This window comes from Sinohyriopsis cumingii, chromosome 6 (genome assembly GCF_028554795.1).
Source record: "Sinohyriopsis cumingii isolate HCF-2022 chromosome 6, ASM2855479v2, whole genome shotgun sequence".
Taxonomy (NCBI): domain Eukaryota; kingdom Metazoa; phylum Mollusca; class Bivalvia; order Unionida; family Unionidae; genus Sinohyriopsis; species Sinohyriopsis cumingii.
Window position 1 is genome coordinate 91,387,469 of NC_142966.1, and position 13,647 is coordinate 91,401,115.

The following is a 13,647-nucleotide window of genomic DNA, read 5'->3' on the forward strand; positions in this document are numbered from 1 at the left end:
AATATTCAAAGCAATTGAAAAACTTTCTTTTTTTAAGCTGCATAATTATGTGGCACTTTATTCAACCCTTTTTTCACAAGCAGTGTATGTTTTGACAACTACCTGATACAATATTTCAAAAGATAGTGGTAAATGTCTTTTTTTCTTTGCATTACATAATGGGTGTCTTATAATTTGGGAACATTCATTTATTCATGGAGGGATGAATGGTGATTTGGTAAAAACAACAAGTCTCCATGTGTGACTTTTTATTTTTCTAAGTTTTTAAAGGCAGCAGAGATGGGCATTGAAATGGATAACAATTGTTCTTATACAGTTGTATATTCACTAAATTTCAAAGTTTTAACGCTTTTCTTTTGTAGTAAATTACATTCAGCATTGCATCTATCTTTATTAGTAATTTGAAACCTTCCAAGAAAAATATCAATAGTCCAATAAATAATAACCCACACTATACGAAGCAGTTATGTCACCTAGATACCTACTTGTAAGAGAGGCCATGGTTGTTAGGTTCCACCTAGATTCCAGCCGATCAGATTGGCCATGGTTGTTAGGTTTCATCTAGATATCAGCATTGGACATAGTTGTTAGGTTCCACTTAGATACCAGTTTATCTGAGTGGCCATGGTTGTTAGGTTTAACCTAGATACAAGCATGGCCATCGTTGCTAGGTTCCACCTAGATACCAGCTTATCCGAGTGGCCATGGTTGCTAGGTTCCTATACTGGTGAGCAGAGCATAGTCAATAGATTAACAGTGTCTCCTGGGTTTCTGGTCTTGATGTTTTATTGTAATATTATTCTTTGGATACATATATTCTCCCATTATTATTTATATTATTATCATACATTTCCTGTTAAGACAAGTATACAGAACAGTGTGTGTGTGTGTGTGTGTCATTAGGATTTTTAAAGTTTCACTTTTTCAGTCATATCGCTATGATGTCTGCAATGTGGCAGTTCATAGTGATGTCTAGCACTGGGGCATCATGCTGCAGACATGTAGCATGATGTCCCACCCAGTCACATTATCCTGACACCAGGCCAACCAGTCCTAACACTAACCTCTTAATGCGGAGTGCCTAGCGAGGCAACTGTTAGTACCATTTTTGTAAGTCTTGGTATGACTCGGCCGGGGTTCGAACTATACAAAACAGAGAAACAACTAACACCATGATCATAATTTCAATGTTTTACAAAGAAAAAATATGCAGCCTTAGAAAAGTTGTTTTTGTAAGAAAAGAAAACTTTATTAATGGCAAGGTTAAATGAAATGCCTTGGAAAAAAAAAAAACAGTAAATTTATGGAATGCCTGAAAGTCTGGTGTTCTTAACCTTTCGACATATTTACACATGCTAGAAATGACGTAAATTAACAAAAAATATAATGCATCCCAGATAAAATATGTAGCAAAATAGCCTTACATATTCTTTATATCCCAGATACTGTATGTAGCAAAATAGCCTTACATATTCTTTATATCTCAGATACTGTATGTAGCGAAATAGCCTTACATATTCTTTATATCCCAGATACTGTATGTAGCAAAATAGCCTTACATATTCTTTATATCCCAGATAGTGTATGTAGCAAAATAGCCTTACATATTCTTTATATCCCAGATACTGTATGTAGCAAAATAGCCTTACATATTCTTTATATCCCAGACACTGTATGGAGCAAAATAGCCTTACATATTTTTTATTTCCAAGATAGATAATAAATAAGTAGAGATGTGCAATATAGTGATATAATTTCAGTTGCATGAATATGGTACATATTTACAACTTGGTCAAACACTTCTTTCATATATATATATATATATATATGCATATTTACAAGCAAACACACACCATTCTGAAATGGAAAGCTCATAATAAATAGTAAATAATCTCTTTATTTTCACTATAAATCAAGATACAGTCTACAGTCCAACCTGTGTATAATTACTACTCAGAGGAACAGATAGAAGTTAACCCAGTGTTACACCTATCATCTCAAAGGTATTAAACATTATGCCCCCCAACCCTGCTTCTGAGACACACAAAATTTCAAAGGGATAAATAATCATTTGTATTAGATATAAGTATAAAAAAGTACTCCTCTGGGGGCCCCAAATTAGGGGTCACAAATTGGGTTAATAAGCCCACAAGTCACTAGACACTTGCAAATCCCTCACCCAAGGTGCAAAAAATGGTGAACCCTATGAAACTGAGGTCTTTGTTAAAGAAATATTCATTGCTTATCAGTAATCTTTATACACTCTTGTTTAGATGTATATAAGTGGTTACACTTGTAGGGTTTGACTGTGTATTGTCACAAAAGTCTACTTCACACTTGTAGGTTTGACTGTATTGTCACAAAAGTCTACTACACACTTGTAGGTTTGACTGTATTGTCACAAAAGTCTACTTCTTGAACATATTAGCATCATAAATGCTGTCTACATTGATAATTTCACATATTCCTTGATTTAATCAATTACAGCAGTCACTCACTATAATGAAATTTCCATGTTAGTACTTGAATATAATAAATACCTACAGTAGACACCAAAATACATAAGTGCTGATCAAGTATTCCATAACAAGCATATCACTCACTCAAAAGAATGAATAATATGATGGTTGGTATTAAATGTCACATTCAGCACTTTGTTTGCAAACTGGCTATATTACGCAGGGAAAATGAGAGCTAGATGTTTTTCCCAAGGACATATGCACTGAGACAGATGACCATATGTGGGTATTGAACCTGTGACACTTGGATTATACGTATTATGCTCTATCAACTGAGCAACACAGTTTCTATGAATTTAATAAACTCAAAATCTTTCATCAAAGAGAACGACATGTCAAAATATGCAGTGAAATATCATTCCATTCCTTCTGTTGTTTCCTCTACACAGCCACATGTACACGGCACTAAAATCATCATAAAGAGTCGGGTCTAATAATGAAGGCAGAAAAAGCAAACAGTAGAAAAACTACTCCTCCAATGAAGGTCACTGCAAAAAGAAAAAAATTATAGCAAACCTATAATTGACTTAGATTGTCTAACAGAAATGCAAAACATGTTAATACTGCAGCAAATAACGGAAGCTGTACCTTCTCCATCTAACGTTCATTATATACAATGTCTTCGAGGAAAAGTGTACAAATGAAATGTAAATATTTACATTTACTATGCATTTTCCATATATATATATATATATATCAAAGGAAACAAAACTGATCATTGACATATGCCCCAATTTGATTCTGGTGCTAGTCTTGTATCTCTAAAATTACTGCAATCATACATTTACAATACCAAAGTAAATTTATACCCAGACATATACGAACGCTTATGCTAATCGATGAAAAAATCAAAGAAACAACATAATCTGTGGAATTATTTCTTAATTACAAAATCAGTATAAAAAAATGTGAAAACTGAAACTGAATGTACTTTTTCATGAGATGATGAAACCAGTACTGCAGGTACAATTTACCATGAATCTCCTCAGCATGTGAATATCTACATCAACCACCTAATGACTACTCAAATAAAATAACCCTTGAACCGTAAACATGCAGATTTTAAATTAGTTAATTAACTAGGTTAGTGTTAGAATTTCCTGGGTACAGTACACACAATTTTTATGAGCCCCACACATTGCAGTTGGGATGGGGAGAGAGAGAGAGAGAGTGGAGAGGATTAAGAAAATACCCTCCACCATCAATCTGTGTGCATCCTGACAGTGTTGTCGCAGCAGCTCATGAAGAATTGCTCTGCACACCATTAATTTCAGCTTGGGAAAGGTGCATTTCTAACACAAAGCAATCTGACTTGGTGTGTTGTACTTAACATCTCAAATTACAGTCCTGTCATTAACAGCGGAAGAAGAATCACGTGATCTTAATCTCTATTAAATATGTTTGGACTATAAAATAAATATATAAATAAAATAAAATATATTGTTAAAATGAATAATAAGGAAAATCATCAAAGATATTAAATTCCAACAAATTTAGAGCATTCTACATGGATGTCTCATGTATTTTATTGTTTGTTCTTGCAAGGGAAATATATAAAACAAAATAAATAATCATGGAAATGATGTGTCAATTACCTAATCATAACATAAATCTAATTGTTATAATTTTTTTATGCAGATATTGAAGTATGCAGATTCCTTTTTATCATGCTTGGAGCATTTGGATATTAAGACAAAACGAACATGCAAAACTAATTTCTTTGAATAGTATTTGGCATGTTTCTGCCTGTGGCATACTACTTTGCAGCTATTTACTGTGGCAGAGTGTATAAAGTGTGTAACACCTATATGTACACACACTTTGGAACACAAGGTCATGCCCAATGGCAGTACTATTCATTCTTTCACCTCCATAAAGCTACGTCTAGTACAGTTACCATTATTAATTTTCTTTCTGAAATGCAATATTTGGGGATTCATGTGAAAGCTGGTTTATGAAAAACTATTACAACAGCATAATAACAAATAATTATTACTTAGGTGATATGTCTGATGCAAGGAATAGAAGACAATGAACAGATCAAGCCAAATATTTCATAACAGCTGTTATGATTAGATATGTTCCTCTTTCCATTACTGACTTTTCTTTTTAGAAGACTCAACAATGGAATGGCCTTAAGGTTGTACTGAATGATTCAACAAAATGTTCATGCCAAAATAAACAGAAAGCACTGTTTACTTAATCCCAAGTACACTAAACTGCTGTTGTGCTTTTAGGTTATCATTTCAGAGGAAATTAATATGTTAATGACAAAAAAACCCATGTTGATTGCTTCTGTTGTGATAGGTTCTTATTTTGCACAAGATCATCTGTCTTCAAAAGTACACATGAACCTACATGTATCGGGGATGATTTGTAACCATTTGGTAATTAATACAAAATAGCACAGATTAAATCAAAGATGCAAGCTCTTAATAATTTTCTCGCTCTATCTCATATGCATACATAAATATATATCTGAGACTAACACATTTATATAGTGCCATGCCCACAAACCTGTTATTGAGTCCATGAATGAATCTACATTTCTTCACAATATACATAATTAGGTATATGAGAAAACTTAACTTCATCAATAAATTGCTTAACAGTACAGGGTCAGTTAGCTTTTAGCAATAATTTTTATTATGTTCGTGCAACAACCAAACAATCAAAAGAGCTATGCTTTCTCAAGTTTAAATCAACCCTCTATAATCCTGTGATTGGATGTCTGAAGAAATAGTACAATATCAATGAACTTCACATGATACTCAACAGAGTATATTGCACAAACTGCAACAGAAATAAGGAAATGAATGCGACTGTACATTCCAATCAATTTAATACTGAACATTTTTAAATATAAAATTTCTTGTGCAAAATGTACTTGAAAAAGATCCATTACCATTTCTTAAGATTTTGTTTCCTTTTAAAGTAAAGGATGCAGTAGAAAGCACTGAACCAATCTGAGATAAATGTAGAGACCAAACTTGGTATTACTGCTCCCGATAGGTCTTTTATTTGCTTAAATACTTACATCATGTTTGAGAAATGTAAATTTAACATCCAACATTTTATCCATAGACAGAGATAAGGAATCAATCCCATGTTTTCCACTTAATCCATTTTAGCTGCAAAGCAGTATACCAAATAAAAAAATCTGCCAAATATTATTGAAAGAAACTAGTCTGCATGTTTTATTTTTTGTCTCAATAACCAAACACCCCAACAGCCATAAACAGGAAATTGCATTGAAATAATTAAAAGTCTTGGATCTATATGAAGATTTGGCTATTGACACATCATTTCCATATCTCAGATTATTTTTTCCATCATGTTAAAAGTTTTTTTGTTAGAATGGTCACTGCCTATATTTCTGCAGAATAACCACTGAAGCCAGGTTTTTATTGAGAGAGACCAATGAGGCTTCTAAAAGGGTGGGGGTGGTATATCCTTCAAAACAATTGTCTTTTTTTCTGATTTGTAGTACAAAAACAACACTATACCATTCTTTGTTTTATCTGAAACAAATTTATCTTGTGATGAATTAAATAATAATAAAATACCCCAATTGAAAAGAACAATGTGGTCCCACAAATTAAATGACCAGTCCCTTACTGTATATGTGCAGTCAGAACTGAACTATTTCATTGCTGTGTACATGTATATTCAGCATTGTGAATGTGTCATTACTCTTTAAGGACTAAAAGCATGATTCACATTTAAGTGTAAATTCAGTGTTTTCTGTTTAAAATTTTTTTAAAACAGAAGTGGAAGTTATCTGGAATTAAACTGTTCATACGTAAGAGGATTACTTTTCATGTTTAAAGAGTAGGATAAATTTACACTATTCAAGAGAAGCTCAACTATATGTACCTCTTGTCAGGTCAGTGCATCTGTTCAGATTTCTTTGAATAAAGTAAAATGTAACTTACTGCAAAAGAAGTCAATAAAAATTTCTAAATGTACTGAATACACGTGACTATTGAAATTATATTCTATTGTCCGTATATATGATAAACGATTGATGATGACCAACCTACCAATGACAGACCTTACATGATCAACGATTGATGATGACAACCAACCAATGACAGACCTTACGTGATCAACGATTGATGATGACAACCAACCAGTGACAGACCTTACATGATAAATGATTGATGATGACAACCAACCAATGACAGACCTTACATGATCAACGATTGATGATGACTGACCTACCAATGACAGACCTTACATGATCAACGATTGATGATGACTGACCTACCAATGACAGACCTTACATGATAAATGATTGATGATGACTGACCTACCAATGACAGACCTTACATGATAAACGATTGATGATGACTGACCTACCAATGACAGATCTTACATGATAAACCATTGATGATGACTGACCTACCAATGACAGACCTTACATGATAAATGATTGAGGATGACTGACCTACCAATGACAGACCTTACATGATCAACGATTGATGATGACTGACCTACCAATGACAGACCTTACATGATCAACAATTGATGATGACTGACCTACCAATGACAGACCTTACATGATCAACGATTGATGATGACTGACCTACCAATGACAGACCTTACATGATAAACGATTGATGATGACTGACCTACCAATGACAGACCTTACATGATAAATGATTGATGATGATCAACCTACCAATGACAGACCTTACATGATCAACGATTGATGATGACTGACCTACCAATGACAGACCTTACATGATCAACGATTGATGATGACTGACCTACCAATGACAGACCTTACATGATAAACGGTTGATGATGACTGACCTACCAATGACAGACCTTACATGATCAACGATTGATGATGACTGACCTACCAATGACAGACCTTACATGATCAACAATTGATGATGACTGACCTACCAATGACAGACCTTACATGATAAACGATTGATGATGACTGACCTACCAATGACAGACCTTACATGATCAACGATTGATGATGACTGACCTACCAATGACAGACCTTACATGATCAATGATTGATGATGACTGACCTACCAATGACAGACCTTACATGATAAACGATTGATGATGACTGACCTACCAATGACAGACCTTACATTATAAACGATTGATGATGACTGACCTACCAATGACAGACCTTACATTATAAACGATTGATGATGACTGACCTACCAATGACAGACCATCAGTAGATATGTGTAATGTATTTTATCATATTTTGAATTGTATTTATATGCAACACTGGAGCATTCAGGAGGAGTAGTGATAACAATACTTTCAAGATGGTCGTGGTGGAGTCCATAATGGACAGCAGATTGATACTGTTTTGATTTTTAGGAACAACTAGATATCATAAGAAGTCTTGTAGTGACCATCCATTCAGGTGGAGTTGTGATAACAAGATCTGCAAGATGGTCACTGTGACAGCCATACTGGATGTCTATGCAGCACCATTGTCATTTAGGTCCAACTAGACCATGGGGTAAGTTTCAAAGTAATCAATCAAGCAGTTTAGGAGTAGCAATAACAGACCATCCTATAAAAGAAAATTATATGAAAAACAGATCCAACCATACAAGCTTGTAAAGTGTGCGTTTGTGTATGATTTGGATTTTGAACTAAGCTTTAAAACACTTTCAGTCTTATCGCTATGATGACTACAGTGTGGCCGTTTATAGTGATGTCTTGCACTGGGGCATCATGTCCCACCCAATCACATTGTCCTGACACCAGTCCTAACACTAACCTCATAATGATGGGCACCTAGTGAGGCAACTGCTAGTACCATTTTTTTAATAAGTCTTTGGTATGACTCTGTCAGGGTTTCAAACTAGCGACCTCCCACATCCGAGGCAAGAGAACATGTCATAAAATGAATTGTCTTAGCAACATTATGATTCATCCCAAGAACAAAGAAAATCAATGAAGCAGTTAAGAAAATATGAGCAAAAATAAAACTTTAACCAACTACTGATGCTAATGATGCCTTCAAATGCTAACATGGGCTCAACAAAATTTGTACTCGTCATCTATTGTTCCAAGCCTATATTGGACATATGATGAGTGAATTACCTGTTCGAGCAGATATTTTCTGTGCAATAATTCTCCCTCCCACAACAGCGAGACCTGTACACAATGCATGACCAAGAAAGCCTCCCAACATTACACCCCATACATCCTGAAATATTAAAAATACAGTGTATGAGAAATGGTGATACTACTAAGATGCACATCCTTTCTGTCAATTATAAATTAGCTTATGATGCATGTAATGTTAATATTAGTTGTTCTTTTTACTATACAGTGCTGGAAAAAAACAAGTTTGGGAAAAGTAATGTTTTGCACATTAAAAACTGTAGTATGGAATGAAACTGTTATGTCCCAACTCCATCCTCAGTCTCCCTATACAGTGCATAAATCTTATTTTTTCTCCCCTTTCCTGGGGTGGATCCCCTTTACAAAGGCAGGACCAAAATTACAAGATTATTTTTATACCTTTAAGCTCCCAAATATTTTCCAAAATCTGAGGTATTGTAATTGAAATTATGGTGTTGTTGCAATATAGAGTGAATGTATGCAGATATAAACAGCTACATTAATTTAAACCCATGTTTTCTTCAAAAACTATGGAAAGAAAACAACAATAAAAACCAATAATGTAAATTAAAAACTTTTACATATATAAAATATTTGCTAATTCAGCTAAAAAGCTATTTTATTCATGTTATTATAAACATACAAAATTAAAATTTCTATTAAAAGCTAACAAATGTGCTAAAATTTACTCAGTCTACGGGTGTTTTTTAAATCACTGCCACTAAAAGTGTAGGATTAGGGTGACTTTCAGATAAAATGATTCAACTGATGAAAGACTTTAAAAAATTGATCCTCTCTGTGGTCTTGAATAAAATTGATTGTTGAATAAAAAGATGTTGGATAATGATAATTTAATAACACTTTAAATTATCTTACCTCTCTAGCTGCTAATATGATTGTGGCTATCTGAGATCTATCTCCCCACTCTGCTAAAAATGTTAGAACAAAAGCCTCCAAAAAGACAGTGCGAAATATCACATGAATTATTCCACGGTTGGTGTATTTGATGATGCCAGTCTCTATATCCTGTGTGCTTGCACTCATCTGAAAAAGAGTCATGGATTACAAATGAACATGAAAAGACTGTCTATTCATCAATTTATAACTTGGAGTAAAGTGTACTGGGGAAGGCTGAAAGACTGTCTATTCATCTGCAAATAACTTGGAGTAAAGTGTATTGGGGAAGGCTGAAAGACTTGAGGGAAGGTATCTGAAAACTGAGTTATTAACTGATGGGGTGAAGATGGCAAACTATGTCTGTCATCATGGGTCTCATGCATATAAGCTAATGACAGTCGGGTTTCATTGTCTTAAAGCAAATGATTCGGTAAATTATGTTCATCCTAGAATACTTAACTGAATCCAGTCATCCCAAACATGAAAACTTGTCTTTTCTGTCTATATTATATAGACAAATGGCAATAACTCCTGTCCATTACCTCCCCTTGCTACATACAGGTAGTGCTAGTTTTAAGCTGACAAAAACATCATGTAACGGGATGCTTGCATGGCCGGGAGGATGGGTAGAGTATTAAAATAATGATAGGCTAAGCATTGTATGAGAAACATACTTTACTGAAAAATTTGCTTTCTCCTTTGAGTATGTTCCCTCATTACATTAATGTTAGGAGAATAGGTACTAGGCAGAGGCAATGTTGAGTATCCTATCTATACACTTGGTTAATTGCTAATTAGATCTTACCACCTAAAACTTCAGAGGCAAAATCCAGTGAGAGCTGTGCATAGTGAGTCCAGAGGTTGTGATAATTTTAATTGGGTCTGGCAGCCACCTGTGCGACTGAGACTGGGCCTACCAGGTCTAGAGTGTGTTGCTGTTGAGCCAAGTCTCCTATACAAAAGATTGACTGTACATGCCAACCAATGGCATAGACAATATCTTTGATGAAGACATGGTGGCCAATGGCAAGGCCCACAGAGATTGATTTTACCCCAACTCTGTTCTTGTGATATGTCAGAGTATGCCATGTATTATCCACTTCAACCATGATGGTTGATTATGTCCTCTTTCCCAGGTTTAACTGAGAGAAAAAGGTGTCAAAATAAAGTCTAAGCATGCATATCATTCCTAGTTAAAGCCTCCTGTGTTGTGTCAATACAGTTGAGGATGTAGGATGACTTTTTGATTGTTCACTGACAGCATAAGGACCACTGAGTCATCTCGTCGACATTAAAGGTAGGTTGTGTCAAAAAGATCATGCGAATTTACTGACTATGCATGCCAAAAGCAAACAATAACATGATACAAGTTTTGTATTGAAGGAGCTTCAGCATAGTCCTGGCTAAAGGCTCAAATTGGCTTGAATTTGGCCAAGTCAGAACCAAAGAAAGAGTCCACTTGGGAAACAGTGGAAGTGCCTTAAAGCTATGGAAGTCCAATTGATCAAAAAGTCAGCCCAGTCTTTGTTTTGACCAAAATCCTCTCAGCCATGATTAGAAAACATGTCTGATATCATAGAAAGGAAGCCCTTAACAGTTATCGGAGTGAACTTTTCCTCCTCAAACAGCTAAAGAAATATGAGAAAACGTCTGCTATCATAATTGGAGCGAACCTTTTCTCCTCAAAAAGCCCCCCAAAAAGTTGGCTGCTTGTGGGACAGAGTTACAATGTTTATTACTCTGCATCAGTCCCTGAAAATGTGCCACTTCCCTTTCTAAACCTTTAAAGTGGAGGGCCTTCCAGCACATGCAATTCTTTCCATGACTGAAGGGTTGAAATGCTTGTATGGAAAAGCTCTCCATATACAAGCCAACCATGAAGGAGAAGATGGTCTGGGCAAGGATGGAACACATGGATCCAAGGCTGTTTGTCAAAGATTCGACCTGGCCAAGATCTTACTGAGTAGATTTACTGCAGGATCAAGAAGATAATTGATCCAGGATTCATCCCAGTGGAGAGGGGCAATCAAAATCATTTGCACTTCTAAACTGTCAAGTTATGTATAATCTTTGCAACTAAGATTGTTGGCAGTGGTAACTAGTCACAGGCCCATAGACCCTCCCAAATGATAAAAAGAGTGTTGACAGACCAAGCCTCAGGATGTGGTACTGGGGTAATGAAGCGGAACAGTTTGCAGTTCCACCAGGTTGCAAAAAGACTGATCACTGGGCAACCCTAAAGCAGACAAAACTGATGAAAGTTGTTGTTGTTGGGTTAAACGCCATTTTTCAGCACACGATAGGCTATACATGGCGGCTAGTATTAATGGTGGAGGAAGAACCAGGGAAAACCTCGGAAAGAACCACCGACCCACGAGAAGCTACTGGCAAGCTTTCTCACATACCCACATTGGCTGAATCCGAGACTCGAACTGGCGCAGACAGAGGTGAGATGGCAGTGATCCGTGACCACTCGGCCACTCGGGGCCCCTACTGATGAAAGACTGATGGATGGAGAAACCATTCTTTATTGAGAATCTATCCCTTCCTTGACAGAAAACCAGCCAAGACAATGAATCTGCTGAGAATATGTCTGATCTGGCTGTCAACATGTACACCAACTGCAAAACTTCCACTCCAGAATGCAAAATTGAGGTAATTTGTTTGAGGAGGTACATCACACCACCCAGTTGTCTGACATGAAGAGCATGCTTGCATCTGTACACACATACACATCTGGTTATGGTTGTTCAAGAGGTATTCATGTTGTGCCACAACCTTTGTTGTGACACTGGTCCAGGAATGATGCTATCTTGCTCATTATGCTAATTCTGTAATCAAGCGGCAAGAAGGAGGTACACCCTTGAGATAGCGAGGTCATCTGCAAAGGATGCATGTTGAGGTGACCCCATGGGATAAGATCCCCTGCTCCATGAATGCTGAATGCCAAGTGAGGCAGCTGTTAGTACAATTTATAATAAGTCTTTGGTATGATTCAGCTGGGCTTTGAACATGTGACCTTCTGCATCTGAGGTGGATGCTCACACCACTTAGGCCATGATAAGTAAAGTACAGTAATAAAAAAAAATCAACATGAAAACATCATTATGCTAGACTCCTACCGACTGGCTACAGATTTTTTCCAAAAGATATTCATGATAACTTGTTTAAATGCAGACAGATACGGTCATATCTAATTCTTAAAGAAAATAAAGAAACTCAACAAAATAAGACCCCCTTCAACCTAAACTGAAATTCTGGGCATAAATGCTATTGGTATCTGAGGTTCACAGTACATAACCGTAAAGTGCATGTTCTCAAGATTTCACCTATTCATATTATCAAGTTGTCCTACCTCATCTTCCTTCTTCTTTATTTCTGCCTGTGCCTCTTCATATTCTTCCTGGGAACCATCTTCAGACATTTGATATGCTGCAAAACAAATATATAGACTATATATCCTTCTTACAAGGCCATAATCTGTGGGGATTTTCTCACTGACCCAGTCACCATGTCTTCTCCCACATTGCTTGGAGGAATTTTATAAAACTTTGTAGGCTTAATATGTGGTTAGTCTAGGCAAGATATTAGCATTACTTTTCCCCCTCTTGCCCATTTTTGGGAAAGTTTGTGACAAAAATGAGGTAATTTTTAAAATTCAGCCTCCCACAATGCTTCAAAGATTTTATTGAAATTGTGTAGGCTAAATATATGCTTGGTATAGATGCCAAATAAAGTTTCAGTTTTTCCCTCTGGCCCACTTTTGGGAAAAAAAATTCTTTAAAAGTTGCCCCCAAAAGTGATTCAGTCTGACTTGAGCAACCTCTGCTGTGAGTGGCCACCCATCATTTACAACCAAAATTGTTGTGCATATCTAAATTATATCAATCCATTGATTTGAGGGACTACCCCTTAGATATGACCAGAAGCTATTAGCCAAAGTATGTGTTCAACACTATTCTGAATGACTGCATTACTAAACCAGATATAAATATTATTGACCATTATGTAATCTTTTCTAGCTAGGAGTGCTGATGAAGGTCAACTAGCTGAGTATTGATGAAGGTCTACTGGCAGAGTGTTGATGAAGGTCTAGTGGATGAGTGCTGATGAAGGT

The 13,647-nt window shown here is 35.9% G+C and overlaps 1 protein-coding gene across 1 annotated transcript in view; it reads right to left on the reverse strand.

Annotated features, from left to right (window-relative positions):
* Nucleotides 1-233: 233 nt before the first annotated feature.
* Nucleotides 234-13,647, reverse strand: part of LOC149797440 (putative divalent cation/proton antiporter TMEM165) — a 33,440-nt gene continuing 20,026 nt past the window's right edge. Inside the window, exons 4-7 of the mRNA XM_089962245.1 lie at nt 12,886-12,962; nt 9,510-9,677; nt 8,610-8,715; nt 234-3,007 (exon numbers count right to left, since the gene is read on the reverse strand). Coding sequence (XP_089818371.1) covers nt 2,934-3,007; nt 8,610-8,715; nt 9,510-9,677; nt 12,886-12,962 — 425 coding nt within the window. The 3' untranslated portion in view covers nt 234-2,933. The remainder of the gene's footprint in view (nt 3,008-8,609; nt 8,716-9,509; nt 9,678-12,885; nt 12,963-13,647) is intronic.